Raw genomic sequence first — 23,768 nt, 5'->3', positions numbered from 1 at the left:
ACAGACTTGAGAAAGGAGTAGTGTATCCTTAGAACCGCAGCTGCCAGAATTTAATGTCAACAATTAAAATTTATTTTGATCCTTACCTAGTGTTTATTACTGTTTGTATACACAACAGACCTTACTAATACAGAGATGCACTATTAGATGGAATTACCATCTGTTCAGAGAGAAATGCTGGCATCTGTCTTGGAGTCTAAAACTAAAATGATATTATTTCAAACAAAACAGAATTAACTGCTCTTTACTTACCAACTTCGTTTTTGTGTACATGTGTGTGCATGCACACATGGGAAAGGCTTATTTGTAATGACCTGTGTAGCAACATCTATATTTAGATATATGACTTCAACGTGAGCTGTATAGACCATCTGTCTTTATTGGTCTTTTTGTGCCCTCTGCTACACAATGGCATGCAGCAATCATAGGCTTTTAAATACTGTTTTAGCTTTATAATATATTAAATATGTATTATATAGCAAGACATTAAAACTACATAATTAAAATATACAAAATGTGACTTTGAATCCACCAAAATGTATTGCGCTCATTATTTTGACAGATGTGTCTTAACAGAACGTGACTAAAAAAAAATTGAATAGGTAAAATTATAGTCGATTCATCTTTCAGAAAGTAGCTACAGGTACCACAGTGACACCTTTAGGAAAATATATAGTGTATCTTTTAGTCTTGAGTATTTTTAATTTCAGCATTTAGTACTATGCTGGGCTAGTGCTAGGATTTATTTTCAGCGCTGTCTATTCCTGTGAAGAGGTTTTTTTTTTTTTTTTGTGTTTTTCTTTTTGAACTTATGTAACGTATTATGTGTAGTATTCCATTGTCTTGATGCACAAGAATTCTCAAACTTTAATGAGGCTGTAGTTTAAATACTGATGTTATAGCAGGGATGTTACTTTGTAAAAGCATAGGTTTCTGTTCCATATATCACAAAATAATAAATTGTGTCATGCCAGTGTTTAATGCGTGTACACAGTGCATTAACTGTAACCGTAGTACATTTATTTGTGCTAGAGGAGACTTGAAAATGATTAAATAATCAATACTTCCCTGTCAGAGAAGCAAGTGTTACGATGCATTTAAGTAGTTAATTGCATAAGCCCTATAAAAGCTTCAGGTTTGGGTACCAGAGATGCCATAATTATGGTCCAAGTAACTGCCGTTTATTAATGCTAGACTTTAAAGGAAGATATAGTTATTGTCATGAGTGTTAGCTGTATGCATTTTAGAAATAATGAATTTTATCATTTCCGTTTTACCATCAGTAAGCTGAACTGGAGGGCTCAACCTCTTATGTTCACATTTAAAATGCTGACGTATGCCAGTTCCCTCCAAAGGTGAAGTTTTGATTGTTAAGCCATGTTTTCTATTTAAACTTGTGCATTAATACCACAATTCATTAGTGCTGTGCCCTACTTATGCAGGAAAGCTTATGACCTCACGCTGCATTACTTCAATTTTGACATTGTAAATTTCTACATAGCGTGAGATACTAATTAGATTGTGAAGTCATAAATGATGCCTAAGCAGGAATTTACAGCACATAGTGTCATTGGCAGCTTCCCAGTTCCTCCACTCCCTGCTTTCTCCAAGAAGAATATTTATCAAGTTGGGGGGGAAGGGAGGGAAAAGAAAGAAAAAAGGTAGCAACATGCTACAGGCAAATAGGAAAAATGAAAAATATGTTAATGATCTTGAAAATGTGCTAATGTTTAAAAGGATGTTATTAATTCATTGTAAATGAAGCAATCTCTTTTTCTCTAAAGAACTCATCCTATATACAATGCTGAGCTGTGAAGTAATGTCAGATTTCAAAGACCCATATTTTAATTCAGGTTTTATTGTTCTTGAGAGGCGTTTATTGCTTGTTACTATGTCATTATGGGAACAAGTAATTTTTACAAGTTGTCATTGTATTTCACTTCCTGGGTACAAATGAAGTTTCTGTTGTTGCATCCTTTTCTTTATCACAGAGAGAAGGGGAAGGAAAAAGGCAAGATAAGATGGTATAGGTTCTATAAACAGTAAAGTGCTCTTGTACTCCTTCTTCAGATGATGCCTTTTACTGTTTCAGTGGTTGTCCATTCCTTTTCCACCGGTATGGCCATTGTGCCATTAACTAAACAGGTCTTGCTGCCCTCCAGTGGCTTACTGTACAGCATTAAAAAAAAAAAACAAAAAACATAAAAAATAAAATCTGTTCATAAAACATCTATAGAGCGACCAGCTCTTATCAGAATGTTTAACGGAATATCAGCATATTGGTCTTATCAGTAGGAGGATTGTTGTAATAAGATAAAGCTATCTTTTGTTGATACATTCACAGAAACAATCTTGTTTAGTCTTACTGTGTACCAATGATGGTGGAGGAAAGTTAGAGGGGAGCACTTGCACTTTCTTGAACTGAATAATTTTCTGAATGTTATATCTTATTAGGTTGTGCATGTTCCATGAGGGAACATCCTGGTGGGCCTTCAGTATTGTGGATGGATAGCTGTTCTGCTTTTGTTGACTAGGATAAGTTTATCTGCTGATAAAAGTCTTGTGTTGTCATGTACTGTACTGCTGAGTTGTAGTAAGAGTTAATCAACCATTCAGATTTTCCTTTTTTTTTTTTTTTTTTAATTCAAATCCAATACCGAAAGTCATACAAGTTACAATTGAGTATGGCATGAGAGACTTATCAAGGAAGGAATACAAAAGTGCTTTTTCAGATTCTAAAAGGGAATGGGATTTTTTTTTAATTTTTTTTTTTTTAATTTGGATGTAATACCAGAGACATTTATCCAAAGCTTGAATAAATATACAAAATATTTCTTGTGAAGTGGAGAGTAAGTTCCTATAAAGTTTAGTCTTTTTCTTTTTCTTTCTTTCCTTTTTTCTCTTTTTTCCTAAGGCTTCTGTGGATATCTGTTTATTCTTAAAAGGGCCAGGAACTGAAGTGGGATGTTCTGCAATAATTGTTATGCATAATAAATAATTCCTCAAGTATGCGCTGTAATTCCTAATTTTTTTTTTTAATGTACAGCTCCAAGAAAACTTGCAGCCCCTCATGTTGAAGGAATAAACAGCACAATGGTAAAGATAACCTGGAGTGAACCAGAAGAACTTAATGGGCCTTCTCCCATCTACCAGGTGGAAAGGATGGATTCATCTTTAGCTACAATGAGTGCAGAAGTAACAAAAGGAATCCGTTTCCCAGGAAATGGATATTACAGATTTGCTAGTTCCACTCTTCCTGCCAATACTTACTTTACAGGTAAATGAATTTAAATGACTTGCAAAATATAGCAGTTACACTCTACCAGTTTAACCATTTAATATCATATTCCACATTATTTTCATGGTAATATCTGTGGATTTTAATTTGTGAGCATGATGTGATTGTTACTGACATACATGTATGGCCTATTTTGATTCTCACATAAAAAGCCTATGGAAAATGGTATTGGACATGTGGAATTTCTTTTCCCTTGGCTTTGGGCATACAGTTGTACACAAGGTGAATGTTGCTGCATATTTGACTCGTCTCCTAGTGGTAAATATAAAATGGATTTTATTTATTCCTCCGGGATATAAACTTTTCAATGAATTTGCTGTGAGTACTATGGCATGTTTTCTTCAATGTCTTTTTAAGAATTCTTGAGATTGCGTGAGTATTCAGGAAGTGCTCTTTTCCATGTTCAGAGCATTTGTATTGTTCTAATAGCTTTGTCAAAGAGAAAAAAAAGGCTGCCAATCTGACAGAAATATGCTGGGTATTATCACATCTCTTTCTGATTATGTATTTAGTTTGGAGCTGGGAGTTTTTCAGATCTAAGCACACCTATATTCTGTGATTCTCAGATTTTGCTGATGTCTTAATGTTGAGGATAAAGCAAAGATATAGATAATATAGGTTTGGGGAAAATATCTAGGTGAACCTAGTTGCATGTTTGAGATGTTACAGAAGTCGGTCGGTGAAATATTACATCGGTGTGAATAGAACATGAGCTTTTAAAAGTACAAGAAGAAATCAGCTGAAGATAAAAAAAAAAAAAAAAAAAAAAAAAAGGTGTGTAGAAGCTATATATATATCAACTCTGACAGTTGATAGGCCTGTCAGTTTGACCTCAGTGCCAGGAAAGCTCATGGAGCAGATCCTCCTGAGAGTCATCATGCAGCACTTGCAGGGGAAGCAGGCGATCAGGCCCAGTCAGCATGGCTTTATGAAAGGCAGGTCATGCCTGACGAACCTGATCTCCTTCTATGACAGAGTGACGCGCTGGGTGGATGAGGGAAAGGCTGTGGATGTGGTCTACCTTGACTTCAGCAAGGCTTTTGACACCGTCTCCCACAGCATTCTCCTCAAGAAACTGGCTGCTCTTGACTTGGACTGGCGCACGCTTCGTTGGGTTAGAAACTGGCTGGATAGCCGGGCCCAAAGAGTCGTGGTGAATGGAGCCAAGTCCAGTTGGAGGCCAGTCACTAGTGGCGTCCCCCAGGGCTCGGTGCTGGGGCCGGTCCTCTTTAATATCTTCATCGATGATCTGGACGAGGGCATCGAGTGCACCCTCAGTAAGTTCGCAGATGACACCAAGTTAGGTGCGTGTGTCGATCTGCTTGAGGGTAGGAAAGCTCTGCAGGAGGATCTGGATAGGCTGCACCGATGGGCTGAGGTCAACTGCATGAAGTTTAACAAGGCCAAGTGCCGGGTCCTGCACCTGGGGCGCAATAACCCCAAGCAGAGCTACAGGCTGGGAGAGGAATGGTTGGAGAGCTGCCAGGCAGAGAAGGACCTGGGAGTGATGGTGGATAGTGGGCTGAATATGAGCCAGCAGTGTGCTCAGGTGGCCAAGAAGGCCAACGGCATCCTGGCTTGTATCAGGAACAGCGTGACCAGCAGGGCTAGGGAGGTGATCGTCCCCCTGTACTCAGCTCTGGTGAGGCCGCACCTCGAGTACTGTGTTCAGTTTTGGGCCCCTCGCTACAAGAAGGACATGGAGGTGCTTGAGCGGGTGCAGAGAAGGGCGACGAAGCTGGTGAGGGGCCTGGAGAACAAGTCCTACGAGGAGCGGCTGAGGGAGCTGGGCTTGTTCAGCCTGGAGAAGAGGAGGCTCAGGGGCGACCTTATCGCTCTGTATGGGTACCTCAAGGGAGGCTGTAGCGAGGTGGGGGTTGGCCTGTTCTCCCACGTGCCTGGTGACAGGACGAGGGGGAATGGGCTTAAGTTGAGCCAGGGGAGTTTTAGGTTAGATGTTAGGAAGAACTTCTTCACTGAAAGGGTTGTGAGGCACTGGAACAGGCTGCCCAGGGAAGTGGTGGAGTCACCATCCCTGGAAGTCTTCAAAAGACGTTTAGATGTAGAGCTTAGGGATATGGTTTAGTGGGGACTGTTAGCGTTAGGTTGGAGGTTGGACTCGATGACCTTGAGGTCTCTTCCAACCTAGAAAATTCTGTGATTCTGTGATTCTGTGACTCTGTAACTCATGAGACTTACAGCAGCAATGGAAAATCCAAAAGGAATCTAGGTATGAGTGACAGCAAGTGTTAGATGGCATGCTGATGGTGCAAAGGACACACTATACTGTGACGCAACTTAACCTTGTACTGAGAACCTTTTTTGTTAAGGCTGCAAAAAACACACAGAGTTGTTGACACCTGAAAGAAGCCCAGAGGTTTGAAGAGGACTCAGTGTCTTTGTCTTCTGGGGCACCACAGCAAGAATATTTGAGCACACATCTTGCTGCTTGCATGTGTGTTTTTGTGTGAAAATTCAGTTTTTATATAAAACACAAATCACCTTCTGCATGTCTCTATGATCACCCATTGAATCTGATGTTAAAAAAAAAGTTGTTTACTTTTTTTTTTTTTTCTTGTTAGGTGCTTACTTGATTCGTAGAGAAGCAATAATAACAAGTGATAGATAATGTGTTAGTTGACTTGCAAAACCTGTTTCTGTGCAGGAATCTGTAGAAACAACTGATGGGCTTCCTTCCTCAATGAAATCACTCAATAGCTTTCCTGACATCAAAGTTTGCAATCTTTACCTGTTTTTTTTTTTTTTTTTTTTTCCTCTGTTATCATTTGTGGTGATCTAAGCATCAACTAAGCTGCGATTTTTCTCAGTGGATCTCCAGTCTGTCCCGTCACTGCAATATGGGTATCACAAAATTCCCTGCTTCTCATCAGAAGTGTGGGAGTGCTGGGGAAGAGGGTGATGCACTATTTGGATTGTTAACATACCTGTCTATTACTTGAGCATGATTCGGTCTGGTGTTCTGTTATATTGTACAAACAGACTGCAAACAGGGTTTCTAGAGATGGTGATTTGAGACAGTTTGGACAGGTGGGATCAAAGAAGGTGTTAGAATAAAGCTCCGTTCGTATTGGTGCGTGATGGCTGGTAATACTGCATGAATAAATGCAATTTATTATCTCTTTGGATTGTGATCTTTCTATTAGATCAGCTATTAGACAGAGTATTTGGAGATGAGCTAGACCCAAAACAAGCTAGGCAATTTGTCCAGACATCTGCTGGTAATGACTGACAATCAAGTTAAATCAGTGTGTTTGGTACCTAGAAATGTGTAATTTATATGCTTGACAACTCAAAGTTTATGAGAAATTAAAATCTCTTTTTTTGTAAGTAGTTACTAGTCCTTCTAAAACAGGGAGGGAAAACTGTAAAAAACAGCCATAGAAACCAAATAAACATAAAACAACAGAAGAGTTTGGAATAAAAGGTGCTCACAGGAATGAAAAAATGTTCTTTGCACTCGTTTAGTTTTTGAGGCCCTCTCTCTTTACCCATCTCTGAGGACAGGCAGTTGGCAATTGTACTTTATAGATAGAATGGCTTTAGTGTGCATGCAGCTGTGTACATTTTTGACACAAAAGTGTGCCAGCTTGTATATGTCAGTCAGCAGATAGATACTTCTTGGTCCATGTGTGATCACCCACTGCTAATCCAGAAAAAGATAGATCAGTTTATTCATTGCTGATAAATGCGGTTGTCCTCAGTACCTTCCCAGCTGGTCTTACACTCCAAGGTACAAGTAATAGGTGCAGATGTATTATCTGGGAATTACTCCAAATTCATATTTAAAAAAAAAAAAAAAAAGTTAGGCAGTAAACACTGGCTATGCTAAGCAGCATCTATCTGTCTGTAACAAAGCCTCCAGCTGCACAGGAAGATGTGCTGTGAGTATACATTACATGAGAGGAAGTCAGGTAAATAAAAGGTTTGCTTTTGCCAGGGACCATCCAAATGCAACTTCTTTGTTCTTCAAACTGTTCTTCAAAATTCAGAAATTTTAGGTATCTGTAATGTCATTTCACTGAAGATACAGACTTTAATACTTACTTGTATCACTTGAAGTTCTTAAGAGACAGCAGCACTCGATCTAGCAAAATGCCACCAGATACAGGAACTGTTACCCTTCTCATTTTCGCTGAGGAGCTCATCACTCTGAAGACTGGGGTATTCAGGTGTTATCTTTGTGTCTTCCCCATGAGACAGCAAAGTGCTATCATTCTGATTTTATAGATGAGGACCTGAAGTGTGCAGAGCAAGGCCCAGATCCCAGTGCATAGTTGGGAACTACAATCCATTGCTTTTAATTGAAGCTTGATGCTTGATTGCCTCTCTGAATATGGGCACAAGTGGACCACTCAGGGCCTGCAGGAAGTCCATAGTGGAAAAGAGATTTAAATCAAGGTTTCCAAAAGCTTTAGTTTGTGCCCTAAACATGGGGCCTGCTTTCCTTTTAGCCAAAGTTATCTAATCATCAGGGATTAATACAATGTCTTGCATTTTTTGTCTGCCAGATCATGTATAATACAATTACAAATAGGACAAAATTGGAGAAAAAAATACATTGTTTGTGTCTGTGAGAATGTCATATCTCTGTATTAACATACATTATTTCTCTTTGTGAAAGAGGAAATTGTAGATGCTTTTTTTTTTTTTTTTTTTTTTTTTTTCTCCAGTGTATATTTACTGGAAGCAACATGGCTAACATGCATGCTTTATCTGAAGAATTCTACCAATTCTGAAATCTGAACCTTTATTTTAAATTCAATATAATAACACAAAAAAAGAAACCTGACTTCACTCTCGTTTAGAAGCTGGCTAAAGTGAAAGGATTACACTTTCAAAACACCTTTGCTTTAGCAGCGCAGCTGGTATGATGCAACTTTGTAAATGCTGCAGGAGCATTGTTCTGTTTGTCTCTCTGGGAAAGGGAAGCACTGTATATTTTATACATGGTGTAGAAAGGCATCTGAATGAACTGTAAAAAATAGATTGATTAGTGTTTAAATTCAAATTACACTTGTATTACTCCTTTAATGACTGAGTCTAAAGTATAGGTCCAGAAAAACCTGAGGATGAAGGTAATGTGTGGTGTTTTGTTAACCTAGCTTTCTTTGCTAACTGGATGAGTTGTAGGATACTTTTCTGTGCAGGAAAGTTAGGATCTTCATCAGCTTTCAAGTGGAGGTGTACCAAGGCTCACAGTAAGATCCATTGAGATTGTCAAATACAATCTATGGAAAGCGGTATGCTTGAACTGCTGAAGTATGTATGTTTCTGTGTGAGTATCAGCAACTAGCCAACAGGTATATTTATGATAAGAGTTCTTCCTCTCAATTCCCTTTTGCTCTTTGGTTGAGGGTCAGGACTTGAGGTGCATGAATGGATCAAATAAAAAACAAACAAACAAACAAACAAAAAAACAGTGTATGAAAGATGACCTGTGTAAATGAGTCCTACTTAGAATCGTTGGTTCTAATTTGAGGCACTACCTTCTTGTTCAGGTTTTGTAACACATAAATACCTCCTAGAGAGTATGCAGCTTCACCTTTTTGTTTAATGGAAAGCAGGGGGATTGCATTTTTCTTTGAAAATGTGACTCCTTGAGAAAGCATGTGTGCACCCTATTGAATACATTGGCGTATACTTTGCATTCTTACAGAAACAGTGCCACTGTTTTTTCAAAATTCGTAGATATTCCAGTCAAAAAAAAAAAAAAGTATTTTTTTTTTTTTAGCAAGTATACTAGATTGAGCTCCTGAGTACAGATTAAACAGAAGAATATTTAGTTTCCAGAATTTATTGAGCAAGTAGATGACAGACTACTTAGCTGTTTCAAAGCCATGGGACTTTCATGTTTCAAAGACATGTGCCCAAAAAGCAACTCACCTTAATGTTACAAATGTATCTCAGGTATTCTGGGTTCAAAGAACATCTGAATTAGGAATTTCAGGACTACAACTTAGTTGTCTAAAGTACAATCATGGCTTGCATTAGTTCTTCTTGAATGTTTCCTCTGATTGAACTTTTGCAAGGGATAAAGTCTGTGGCAGAACTGATAAAATAGGGCATGTTTTAGTTAGAAAGGATGGAAATTGCTAACAGTTGAACACATGACTGAGAAAGCTCCTTGAAATCCATGCTACAGAAGTAGTTGGAATCCTTGAAGACAAACTCAATGCATCTGTGGTTTGTCTGTGAGGTCTCATCACTCTCTAAAGAGCGAATCAGTTGCAATTAAAGAAGTACCTTCTGTATTTTGGAATTATTTCCTTTTAAAAAGCGTATTAGTTCTGTTTGTTCCTTTTGGAACAAGGAGGATTTACAAACTGTACTTGGTTTCAGCCTTGTGAGTGTTTAAATTTCCCTCCGAAGGAAAAGCTTAGGAATTTCAGTAGAGGAATGCAGTTTAAGATCACGTAAGTAGGGCTTAGTGTCATCCACAGGAAATGGACAAGACAGGACAAGAGAATATGGGAAGTTAAATGAGATCCTTTGGTTTCAGGCCGAAGCCTGTGAACAACTGGAAATTATTAGTGAGAAATATGCCAGTACTTGTGCCCATATCTCTTTGCTTATGATACTGTCCACTAAATACTCATCATATCCCCATGTGCACCTGTATAATTTGATGAAAGAGGGAATACAGTATCCTCCCAGTTGGACTCTGATTTGGCTCAAAAATCACATGTAACTTCTGCTCAGTAGCAATCAATAACTGAACAACCAAGTTTGTATTTAAGCTGTGATGTGCAGCTACAAGCTGTGGATGATGCTGTCTACGGAAATCACAGAGTAGAAAGATGGATGTGTGGAAGGCTATGTTCATCCTGACCTCTCAAAATCAGGCTACATTTCAAATATAAATTGACAATTCTGTAGCATTGTAGTGGGTTTTGTAAATAATACTGCATATTCTTTCTAAGAAGTGGCACAAATAAAATCCTCCAAGCGTACTTCATGCATTGCTTGAAATATAATCAGCTTGATTTCAGGATTTATAATTGTACATCTATGTGCATCATTTATTTAGTGATAAAATAATACTTTTTTTTTTTTTTCTTGGTGGGTGAAAGATTCATGGTGCTTTTTAAAAAATGTTGAATCAACTAGCATTATTTTAACATTATTCCTCTTAACATTATTCCTCTTCAACAAAAAGGAAGCTAATCACATAATATTAATCAAAATGCATTCCACTCTGAAGAACCTTTGTGTTGGGCCTTGCTTTGAATCCAAGTTTTCTGAACTAGGATACTATATTTAAAAACAAGAAGAGTGTCTTGCCTGCTATATGAATTCTTTGCCAACCTCTATGTGATGCAAATTCAGCTCTGTAATGATTAGGAAATAACTGTATGAGGTAAGATGTTCATATATTCCGCATTGCAAGCAGAGCCTTTTACAATGACATTTTTAGTGTCCTGAAGTTGCCTTAAAAATGTATTTTTTTAAAATACATCTGTGCTTGAGTTTTTACTGCCAGTTTCTGAGTCAGATACACACACATTCCTCAGAGTGGAGAATGTCTCCGGAAACAGCACTTCTTAATACTCATTGTCATGGAACATTGCACAAGCATCGTTTACATTTGATCTGAGCAAAAGTGTTGAGAATGGCTGTGGTCATTCAGTGTTTGCTCTCCTCGTAGCTCTTCATCAGTGAACTCTTTCCAGTAGTGCAAAATGAATTCCACTCCATATAATCTAGAGCAAACACTTCATAGTTATTGGAATACCTAGATATTTTCATTAGCATATGGAGCTAAATAAGCAGGCCTTTTCCAGCATCTCAAAAGCAGCTTATGGAACACATTATGACTGAAGACCAAGAAAATGAACATGATTTGATGTCTAAGAACAATATAAGAGGAAAGGCTAAATAAATTAAGGTTCAGAAAAATAAAGACTAAAAGGAGGTATAATAGTGGTCTTAAAGGTTATAAAAATATGTAGTTAAGAGAATGAACTTTTCTCCCTGTCTACTGTGAGTAAAGGAGCAACATACTCATAAGGCACTTAAAATATAGCAAGAGAGTTTTGTTTTCTCAAAACATTTTTTTTCTAAAAGACTTGGGCTAGTGGAGTAAAGAAGTAGATTGTTGTGAGAAAAACAAAAAAAAACAAATAAACAAACAAACAAAGCTCTGGTATGGGAGATTTTAAAGAATAGTTGGATGAGCATCTCCCAGGAATGACATAGGTAAAATTCTGCTTTGGAGTAAATGGGCTGATTTTGTGACTTCTAAAAATGTTTTTCCAACCTATATCGAACCTACAAACTCAGATTAACCCAGTGAAACTATTAGTGATGTTGAATTCCATGATTCCTACTAGCCATTTCTCCAGCCTGTCAGGATTCCTCTTATTTGTATTATGTCAACTGTAACCCTCATTTTTTTGTCACATGCAAACTCTTTTGAGAATACATTCGCATTCTCCAGGCTTCCATTTTAACAAATAAAGCTGTTAATAAGAACTGGTCCCAGGGCCACTCTCTCAGAAATGCTGCCCTTTGGACTTTGTGCTACTTGTCACAGGCCTTTGAGTCTTGCTGTTCAGTCTGCTTTTTTTACCTGCATTTAAAGTCCACCTGTAAAGCATCTATTTCTCCAGCCTGATGGCAAGGATACTATGAGAAACCATGTTGAAAACCTTGCTAAAACCAAGGTGTGCCCTTTGGCTACTGAGCCAGTCATTTCATCACAGACGGCAATCAGGCACAGTTTGTCCATTAAATTGTTGGCTTTTCCCAGTTATCCATGTCCTTTGTGTGTCTGAATATGACCTCCATGAAGATTTGCTACATGGTGTTCCTGGGTACAAAGGTTAAGCTGACCATAGCCTGTGGTTTCCTAAATCTGTAGGTGCAATTTTGCAGAAAATGCTATTAAATTTGTTTGATTCAGTCTTACCCTAAAAAAAATGAAGAGAACTAGAAAAGAAAGAGAGAAATTGACCTTTTGCTTAGTTTGGCTTTGTGTATTCTTTGTTTCTCTGCTGGCATTTTTTCCTTATATAGTGAACCTTTTAAAAAACATCCTTTTTTATTTCATTACATTGAACTGAAGAAAGTAAACAAGATTTTCTGAGGGGAACACTATTACAAAATAAATTCTTATACCAAGCTGTCAAATACTGAGATGGAAAGTAGAGAGAACACTGTGTTAGCTGGCTTGGGGAACACACTTTATATCTCAAGAAACTTTTGATAATGCCTTTCATTTTTCAGACTGTTTTATTAAATCATGCACTAAAGAGCTCTTGGAACCCGAATTTTACTGCTTTCTTTTTGTATAGGTTGCTGTGCCAGGACTTCTCCTTAGACCTTCTTTTAATTTTTATGCCACATTCTTACATTTTCTCCTCTTGTCTTCACAAAAGAACAGTTTGAACCCATGTCTTCATCTTCAGTGAAAGAAAGTAAGATAAAGATATTGTATATAACTGTGAAGTGGCTGGCTTCAGTAAGAAGGGGAGACATCCTTTTTTTTTTTTTTTTTTTCTTTCTTTCTTTTCTGCCTGAGAACTGTTTGCAAAGACATTTCATCTAGGATTTAGTCCTAGTACTTCATGCGAATTCACAGTTTCATCTTGAAAAACATTCCTTTCTTCCTTCCTTCTGCATCCCAAGAAGCCTAAAGATAGGGAGAAAGGAGAGTTGCATCTTGGAGAAAAAGGAGTGATCCAGCACAACAAAGGAACTGTGCTGCTTTATGAACAAAACATCTTAAAATGTTTTCTAATGTGCACAACAGGGACTTAGGCAGCAAATAACACAAGCTGATGCTGACCTTGCCAGTGTTACAGGTGTGCTATTTTCACTAAGATGAACTGGTTTTGTTAGGCATGGACATACTTTCTATCAGTATCAAGTATCTGTTTTTTCCATCTTTTTATTTAAAAAAAGACTTATTATAGCCACTAGAGAAAAAACAAAACAAAACAAAATGAAAAAAAACACCTCCCCTTTTGTATGATTTGTATGATTTCTCATATTTACCTTTTGCAGTATAATAGATCAGAATTAGCATAAGAAAAGCTTTTTATCAATTATTTCAAAGCACATATGTTCAGTCAATAGTAATAAGAATAGTTACTAAGTTTGTATTTTTTTTATAAGCTAATTTGTGAGTGTTACCATTTATATACCAAGCTACATTATACAAGATTAATTTCCACACATGAAGCATATCTGTGTATTAGGTGTTTCTTTTTCTTGCTCATCTCCAAAAAAAATACCAATACTATTTGATGTGGGAACTCTGTATAGGTGTCTGCACAAACAATACTCATTGAATTTTATGATAGTGACTGTGAAATTTTTATGTTTGATTGTTTTAGCATCTAGTCTGCCCTTTGTTCAGTAAGAATGGAGTTCTTACACATTGGTTCACTTTGCAGAAGAAGTCAAAGGTGGGATTATATTCTGTGTTTACAAGGGCGAAGAAGGGGAGGAGAGAGTTCAAGGAGACTTTTCATTCTTTCTGCGTCCTCTATGTGCAACACAGATAATGGGTGTCTTCATGTATGCCTCTGAAAATAAACAATTATGGAAGTGCTGTGTTTTGCTTCAGGCATAATATCTTCTGGGATCCCTTTTGTGTCCTCTGTGCAGTGTGCCTCTAAGAAATGGTGCAGGACGGAGGAACTTGTTGAGAGAAAGATTTGGGAAAATAAATGTTCCTGAAAATAACAAACTTGAAGAGAAAGCTAGAAGGTAGGAACACCACACATGCGGGAATTTTATTAAACAGTGCCACACATCTCCTGTAAGTTTTGAATGCGAGAGATTAATGTACGATGTGTTAAATGGACACTCATTTCATTTAGCTAGGACTATATAGATAAAGCAAGGACTGAAATTGTACAGATCAAAGAAGGAACTTGAAGTTGGTTTGAATATAGAAAATGTCAATACAGTGAATATTCATCTTTTACAGAAAATACATAAAAGCTTTTGGAAATTCTCCCTCTCAAATATCTGATGGAATAGAGACAGGCAAAAGAAAACTGAGTATTTCCAAGGCTTTTCACTCACTAGAGCAATTGCAGGTCTTCCACAGTACTGCTTCAATACTTTGTAAGATTTATGTGGGATGCTTATAAGCTATTATAATTGGACTTGTAACCCAAATTGTTTTTAAAAAGGGGACTTGATAAATATTCTTGTATCTTAAATGTTAAACAAGCATCACATTTCTATTGTATTTTATTTCTGAAGTCTTATGTTTTTTTTTTTTTTTTTTTTTTTTTTTTGTGGTAGGGTAGGAAGGCAGTAATGACACTTGGTCAAGATTTTAGTCTAGATAATAATGATAAATCCTCTTTATCTTGTGTTTTTATTGATACAGTTATACTACATCTGTTTGGAAAATATTGCCTAGTCCAAGGTGGTATGGCAGGAATTCTATTTTGAAGAGAGAGATGGCTCTCTCTTCAAAGTTCTATAATTCCAAGTGATAGATAAATCATGTCCAATTTCTTCTTAATTCTTTAATGTGCAATACGGTTGGAGAAAATGTTTCTTAGCAATTTTAAGAAAGGCTTCTGTATACAGATAAAAGGGCTCTAACTTACAGGAGGATATTCAGAGTTGTGAAGGAATGTTGTATAACAAGCTCTTGTTTGTATTGGGTTATTTATTTTTAAGGAGTTGTTTGTGGACAGGCACAGGAGGAATGTTATCTGTTCTTCCTATTCTTGCATTCTATGGAAAGTATTCAAGAAGGGTGAAGCAAGGAGAGGTCTAGTACTATATTGGCTGGTGACATAATTCATGTGAAATGAATGCTTTCTGGTCCATATTTGGCCTTTATTAGTTTATTTCTGTAAAGCATTATTTCATCTGTTGACTTGAGATGTTGCATTTGACTGATATTAAACTTATAAATTATGTCTGCTTTTAAGATGTGAATTCTTTCCCATACCATATCTTTAAATGGTGAAGAAGCAACTACTGAATTATGTATTGACTAAACATGTGTGAAAAGTCATGCATTGATTATGACTGCGTTGCAGATTTGATCAGCAAATTTTCATAATAACAATATAAGGAAGTTTTTCACCTTCTAATTGATTTCCAGGGTGATTAAACTAAGAACTCCTCTAAGTATGACTGTCCTTATCAATTACTGGCAGAATAGAGAAATTAAAGGATTAAAAATTTACGTGTGTTAAGATTCAGTACTTAAGGTCTAATATCAATCAGATCATAGACTGAGTAATGCCATTATGACAAAAGTATCATTCAGGATTCATAATTTGGAGGGAAAAAAAGGGATGTCTGCATTAGTGTATATATGAAAAAAATAAGACTGTGAAATGAAGCACCTAGGACTTAAGAAATGTAGTTTAAAAAAGCTGCACAAACTTAATTCATCCTTTTTATTTCTGTGTTATGATTGCATGTAATCATCTGGTTATAAACTAGTTCTTCCATAGGTTTGGTGTATCATTTTGACAAGATACTTCTTTTTAAAAATTCTTACTGGTCTGTATGTGGTTTTGATATCAGTCCAACTATCCATATCTAATTAGTAAGTGCAGAGTGTAAATTTTTTATTGTTTCATTTTCACTGGTGCATTTTGAGTACTTTGTATTCATTGATATTCAGGTTTATAACAACAATAGTTTTGTATTACCAGTGGGGACTTGGGAGTACAATGTGTCAGAGAATCCTTGCTAATTTTGCGTGCTCAGCTTTCAACAGATAGGACCCAAGATTTTGGAGTAGTTTCTATTGACTGTCCTTAAGTTCAGTTAGAAACGCTTAGAGCTTCCACAGATCTCTGCGGGGTGTTTAAATGCAAACACTCAAAGAATTGAAGAATCATAGATTCACAGAATGGTTTGAGTTGGAAGGAACCTAGTTCCAACCCCCTGCCAAGGGCAGGGATGGGATATCTTCCACTAGATCAGGTTGCTCAGTGCCATGGAAGAGTGCATAACAAGTGAATAACTGAAAAGTTTGGCTTAAGTGACTTACCTCGTGTTGCGTAAGAACTTCGTGGCAGAGGTGAGGACAAATTTCTCCAGAGTGACATTGAACTGCAATAGCTATGAACCTGTCCGTTCACTTTTTATATTCCCCTTCCTCTTTCATTAAACATCCTCAGAGCACTACATCAAATAAGACAGGCTTCTGTGCACAAAATCCTTATTTGCTACATGAATTCTGTTTTAGTTGCTGAACATCATAAAATCCTTGAGGCAGATATCTTATGGGAAATGTGTGTTTGTATAATTGTAGACTATGTCATTATTCATCCTCTATCTGTGTGAGCATTATTTTTTTTCAGAAAATTTTAGTTTTATTTTATTTTGTAAATTTTGTGGGTTTACTTTTACAGCCCTAATGTTTTCTAAATAGTTACTCTGAGTAATAATAAAGGAAAAAAAATAGTGACACAGAAGAATCACGGACATATCCATCATTTGGAGCATTGCTGATTAACACGTCACAGGGTAAAAATCTTTAATATTCATGAAATCTTTTTCTGATTTGAACTATTAGAGACACTGATGGCTGCATTAGAAGATCTGTATGTGAAGTCATCACTACAAAGGATAGATTGCGTACTTTTTCGCTGTATTCTGTGGATACTACATGTAGTAACATTTTTTTCAACTGTATTTTTAAAGAGGTTTTACTAGTGATTATAGGTCCTCCTGTTTTTCTGTTCCCTTTCCCTATTGCTTTTCAGTTTCTCTCTTTTTTTAACCCCATCCTTTTCATGTCTTGACATTATCCATGATTTTTTTCTTTTTTTTCTTTTTTTCTTTCTTTTTTTCTTTTTCCTGGTTTGACCATTATAATGTCTTTGATCTTCTTTCTTCGGTGTTCTTCAAGGTGTTGTCATCCTTTTCTTTGTACTTGCAGGCACTAAATGAGGGAAAATTAATAGCCCAAGAGCATGACTCTTCACCTTTCTTTCTAGTACCTTGTACAGCATCAGGATTTGGTAGCTAGGACCAAGTTCGTGAAAGAACCTTCTTAGCCCCTGTCTTTCTAACATGAATTCATGTCTCTGATTCACAAAATGGAGCCAAAACAAACAAACAAAACAACACCAACAAAAAACCACTTAAAAACATTTGTTGCTTAAAATTGAAAGTCTGATTTAAATTAATTCTTCAAAGTGGTAATGAATTTGTGGTAATTTGGCATGAAGCAAACATGGTTATAGAAGGTTTTCTTTCTTAAAAGAGTATATTTTAGAAAAAAATCTGTGCAACACTGTTAGGTACGTGGGAGGTAAATTCATCAGTAAGTATAGCTGCCACTCCAATTTGCAGCCAGTGAGGAGTATATTCTGTATCTGAGGGCTGGTAATTTCTTTAATGACTTGAAGACTATGCTGAAGTTGCAGCATTTTAATTTGACTAAGTCTTTGTTAGATGTTATCTTTGTTATCTTAGGTATACACATCCAAATAAAGTAAGTTTTGTCACTGGGTGGAATCGTCAGGAAACAACATACCAACATTTTTGCGAGAAAGCATGTTGTTTGAGTGCCAAGTTACTTGATAGTGATTTTCTTCAGTAAGCATGTATTAAAAAAAAAAAAAAAAAAACACAAAAAAACACAAAGCAAACAAGCAAAAAACAAAACAAACAAACAAAAAACCAGTGGGGGGAACTAAGGGGTATAATGTATTTGATTAGGAACTTTGTTAACTTGACTTCTAAAGTGTAATCCAATTACTTGCTTTTGGGGCTATACAAGACTGTCTTTTTCAACTCTGAAAACAAGTGTCTATAAACCCAATTATTTTTCAAGATACTTTTGCAGAATTAGATGTAATTACACATTTCCAAAGTTCCTACCTTTTCTCAAGCTATACTTACTATGAAATGGACTGGAATTGATAGATGGTCTCTAATGCAAATATAGATGGACAAAATTATTACCTTAAAGAGTGGTGCAGTATAGTGACTGAGAATTCAGAAATCAACTGCTAGCATGAATTTTAGAATGAAAACATAAGCCTGACAAGTAATGTTGTTCTGATATGAGGACAATTTAATTTGGGTGACAGAAATGTCCTATACTAAATTACTGGAGAATTCAGTGCTCTCAATAATGAACTGTTGCATTACTTTGTTTTTAATTTAAAAAGATTCTAGAAAACTATATACTGCATTGTAGAAAAATCTCAAAAAGTTACTGTATATCCCCAGATGAGGTTTGATTGAAAATAGATTTGTGCTTACTGACTTAAGGTCTATAATATCTTAAGATTAATTGGGAGCATAAGTGGAGAAGCTGACAACCTGGAACCTTGACTTCTTAAAATTGCTGACCCAATTATTGCTGAGCCCTTTGCTGACATGTTAATATGTCTCTAAACTGGTAAATCACCACCATTTCTGTGTGTGGTAGAGTTGGTCCATCAGATGAAGGAAGATGTAAGTTTAATTTAAATAATTATTGACCTATTATGACCTTTTCATTTCACTTGTACTGCTCCTCTTGAGGTAAGCAATTATATTTTTATAGTGTTGGATGGTAATCAATGTACAGGAGCTATCTTTATTGATTTAAGTAAGGCCTTTGATCTGGTAATCACCAACTATTGCTATCTAGGCTGGCCTTAACTATATTGGATATTATTACAGTTATTTGGTTTTAAAATATGCAGAACTGAGAATTTTATTAAAATGTTGCAAGCGAAGTCAATATGCTTGGAAAATCCATAAGATTCTATTTGATAATCTTCATTAGACACTGAAAGCAGATTATTTTATACAATACATAATAATTTTTAGGTTGTAATAAGTTTGTTCTGCAACTTTTTAAAATGAAGCAGATCACAGAATCGCAGAATGTTAGGGATTGAAAAGGACCTATAAAGATCATCTAGTCCAGTCCCCTAGATGGTCCTTTTATGATCAGTTTATATGATGGAAAAACTTGAATTTCCCTTATTTATTTGCTCCCCACTTTGGACGTTCTGGGGAGGAAGGCATAGTTCCTTGGTGTTTTTTGAAGTCTGTTTTATACTGAGGATTTGGAATTGTAAACTTCGGCCTATATGTGGATGTAGATGAAATTATTCATCTTTGATGATGAAAATTTGTTTTGTATTTCTATTCTGAGTAGAATCAGTAAAAATTGATCTGAAAGTCTTATTCTGCTTACCTTTTTTTAACCTATTTGCATATTTTGCACATGCATTTTTTGCAACTTTTTTAGCCAATAGTCATTTCAATGCACTAGATAAGAATACTAATTGAAATATTGGACCTTTATCATAGTTTGTAAGTGGTACCTGAGTACCTTCCAAAGCACAGTCATACTCACCACTAATTTCTATTATTTATATTTTTATATAAATATAGCGGTTATTTTTATAACCACTCCCATTTTTATTCACATTTTTTTTTTTTTTTTTTTTTTTGTTCCCTGACTTCCTCTTCTCTGGACATATTTGGCTCTGTTTTTCCCTCTTCCATTTTAGCCAATGACTTCCATGCATATATCTGTGGATTTAAACTGTCCTTAGAAGGCTGTGAAATGTGTGATTATTTTGATCAGCTCCTCTAATGAGTTCCAGAGCATTTATCCTTCTTGCAGAGGGACTTAAGTCTTGCACTGGTGAGCCTTGAAACCAACAGCAGTTGTTCAGAGAGGTCACCAACATAATGAGAAGGGCACTCTTGAGATATCTTAAACCAATTCCATGGATAGCCATGAAGATTAATATTGGGACCTTACATTTGACCTAATATTCTGTGGAGACTCTGTGTAGTGTGCCAAGCAAGTAGGATGATGTGCTTATGGCAGAGAGTACAGGGAGTACAGAGAGTAAAGTGACGGTATTCTGGGTTTATTTATTTATTTATTTATTTATTTTAGTAAGTTAAAATATATTGAACCTGGTTCTTGCTTAAGGTCAAGACAGTGTGAGTTAATCTGACCAGGTGCATGTCTAAGAAGCTGTGGTGTAATGTCCTTGCTAATCATAGGTAGAAAAAGGCAGGTTTTAATTAATTCTATCTCTGTAGTCGTTTCAAAAACTTGCTGTCTGGGACTGTGTTCATGAAGAAGCTGATAATACAGTCAAACTACCAATTAAGTGGGGTAATATTCTTTCCAGTCTCCACATTTTGTGATCTTATTACCTGTAAGACTTTTAAGACTTATTTTGAAATCATTTATTTTTTATTATTTCTTCTGTCTATTGGCAAGGCATTTCATTCTTTCATTTCCCATTTGCTCTATTTGGGGTCTATGTCCCATTATTTGTTTGCAATTTCAAAATTATTCTTAGTCACCACTCTTTTTTTTTTTAATGTTTCATATTGCTAATAGTTACAAGAAAAAAAAAGACTGAACACTGGGACAGATAACCTTATAGAGGGTAAAATCATGTGCTCTTTTTTTGGAGGAAAGAAAACCAAAACCCAACAAAGTTAAATTCATTGGAACTATGATAGCCTGAAACTCATAATGGAAATCTATCTTTTTGAAGATAGATCTACTGGTTTATTTTTTTGTTTTGTTTTTTTGTTTGTTTGTTTGTTTGTTTGTCTTTTTCTTCCCCCTCCATGCTCTGAGGAACCTGCAAGAAAGAGATCTCTTTCCTTATCAGAAGAATTTTGTTTCCTGCTCGACATCTTCAGTCTGTACTGTTCCATCTTCTATTGGAGTACTCTTTTAGCTTAGGTAGACAATATAAAGGCTTTAAATATTTTTCTCATTGCAATAACTTCATACTAATGTTTCATGTAATTGTAAATGTTGTTTAGATCAGATCCTTCTTAAAAACGATGTATTAAATGGGCAAAGTTTTGATTAGTTTCATCAAATTATGCTAAAATACCAACATGAAACAACACATTATCCTGAACAACCCTAAATCTGATACCCTGCTCCCCATTGTACCCTGTGGTATTTGTCAAGCTAGGTTGCAGGAGGGACTTGTGATTATAGCTGTGTCATCTTCTGATTTCAGTACAGTATTGGTTATATAATAGGTATTTAATTGATGATAAGAAAAACGTTTCAAATGAAAACTGTTGAACCAGGTCATATCTTGGATATATATGCTCTTAGAACTATACTTGCTGATCTGAATTTCTGTCTTCCCACAAAATTTCACCCGGGTCTCATATGGGAACAGTTTATTAGTCATTCTCTAATACACATTGTATACGGCAGGTGGTAGAGTCTTTGTCATTGTGCCCCAAGGCACTCTGCAAGAAGATATCAGGGCAGCCAATTTTATCTGTGTTTATAAAACTAACATTTCTATTTTCTCAGGTCTTCCAGGTAGCAAGAATGTGTTCTGTAATTTTTTTTTTTTTTTTTTTTTTTTCCTGGAAACTCATGGGATATTAATCATATGAAGTTATTTTAGAAGTTTATATTACACTGCAAATATTTTTAAATTGATTGTATAGAATGTACAGGGAAAAGGGGAAGCACAAGCAAAAAAAATAATTAAAAAATCTCTTGGTCCATCAGGTAAATTTTCAGTACAATATATGAGCATTTAGCCACACAAGTCCCATTAATGTTAATGGTCCCAAGCTTTCTTTTATTCATCACAGAACTGATTGCACTTGGTCAGCTCTTTATCAGTTTGAAATATTGACAGTAGGAGGAGGCGTTCCCTTTGCCAGGACTGACTGTTGCAGTGCACTTTTAACTTAGTCATGCTGCAAATGCATCTTTAAATGGATTTATTTCATCAGATCCAAAATACATCAACCGGATCATCTTACTCTGGTGCTAGCCCCTTTGCATTGGCTCCAATTTGCAAGAGCATTGATTTTAAACATTGATCATTACTTACAAAGCACTCTATAGTTTTGCGCTATCTTATTTATTAAACTCACTTGTTACCTGTGCTGCTGCCAAAGTCCTATCTTTATCCTGTTAAAAGTGGTTATTGGCTCACTGGGGTTATGATTGTGATTTAGATTATAAAACAAGGCTATTCCCTGAAAATATGTTGGCTACAATAACTCCTGTTTTATAAAGTTTCTGCTATGCAATTCCACCATTACTTTAGTAGTCTGTGTGTCCACTTGAAAATTCATTGTGCTTTCTGCAAACTATATTGTGCTAATAATTGTTATTGCAGAAGAGATTTTTCTTTTTCAATTGTATTCTTGTGGGGTATTTTTTATTTGTATTTCTGGGAAAAAGGCTTTCTGGGGTTATGTCTTAAGATTTCTGAATGTTTTGTAAGGTATCTTTCTCTACTATCTGATAAAATCCATGCAACACTGTGCAAACAAGTAATAGTAGCATAAAATAGCCCTAGATTAAGCAGGGGGCAACTGTGGAAATACATTGCTGTTTTATTAGTTAATTCAGCAAGTCATTGTTACTTACACTAATGATAATTAGTGCTGAAAAGAATGGTATTCTTTGAGAATTCAGAAAGGAACACACTATCTTCTTCAGGGAGAAAATAAAAGAGGAAATCATCCAAATTTTACCCAATACTGCATATGTAAGCTGCTTTGATTAAAATTCTTTGTTCTAACCACACTTAATGTGGACATAATTGGGATTATTGTTATTGTTCTAGGGTAGTTAGAGTTGTAATAACAGGTGGTTAGAGTTGAGTACAACCTCCTATTTCCCCTGAGTAAAGCAAAAATTGGTTAAAGAGTAAATAGTGTCACATCTTTGTAAGCCATTTTTTTTCCAGGGTTGGTGTTATTTTATTTTGGTGTGCTATAAAAGCTTTTTGATTTACTAAAAATGAAACTTCCCCAGCAGAGGAGCCAACGGAATGCACTTCCTTCTTCTGTAGAAAGTGTGGTGATTTTACTTGGGTGGGCAGCTGAGTTCCACCACAGCAGCTCTCTCACTCCCCTTCGTCAAAGGGAAAGGGGGAGAAAATACAATGCAAAGGGCTCACTCAGGGGTTGAGATAAGGATGGGGAGATAGCTCAACAATTATCACGACAGGCAAAACAGACAGCATAGGGAGATAGTAATAGGCAATAAATCTTGCTAACAAGCTATAGAAGTGAGGAACAAAAGAAAGAAACCAAAAATTCCTTCCCCCCATCTGCCCTCTTCCACCTCGTCCCCCTGAGCAGCACAGGGGAATGAGGGAACAGGGGTTGTGGTCAGTCTATAGCGCTTTGTCTCCGCCACTCCTTCTTGGTCACTTTCATCCCCCATGCTGAGGGGTCCCTCCCACGGGATGCAGCCCTTCCTGTACTGATTCTGTGTGGGCTTCCCACAGGCAGCTCTTCAAGAACTGCTCCAGATATGGGTCCGTACTACAGGGTCCATCTATCAGGAGCAAACTGCTTTAGCACAGGTCCCCCATAGGTAGCAGCCAGGTCACCTGCTCCTGCATGGGCTCCTCTCCACAGGCTGCAGCTCTGGCCCAGGGCCTGCTCTGGGGGTGTCCTCCACAGGCTGCAGCCTCTGTCAGTGCAGGGCCACCTGCCCTTCCGTGGTCTCCTCCACAGGCTGCAG

The 23,768-nt window shown here is 36.5% G+C and overlaps 1 protein-coding gene across 1 annotated transcript in view; it reads left to right on the top strand.

The window, feature by feature from the left end:
• USH2A (usherin) overlaps positions 1-23,768 on the top strand; it is a gene marked incomplete at its 3' end in the record, with an annotated part of 393,893 nt that overhangs the window by 104,407 nt on the left and 265,718 nt on the right. The window contains exon 20 of the mRNA XM_084283630.1: positions 3,047-3,277. Coding sequence (XP_084139756.1) covers positions 3,047-3,277 — 231 coding nt within the window. The remainder of the gene's footprint in view (positions 1-3,046; positions 3,278-23,768) is intronic.

Source organism: Netta rufina, assembly GCF_964035555.1.
Source record: "Netta rufina genome assembly, chromosome: 3".
NCBI classification, from domain to species: domain Eukaryota; kingdom Metazoa; phylum Chordata; class Aves; order Anseriformes; family Anatidae; genus Netta; species Netta rufina.
Note: the sequence above shows the minus strand (reverse complement) of the source record. Positions and strands in the feature narration are given on the sequence as shown.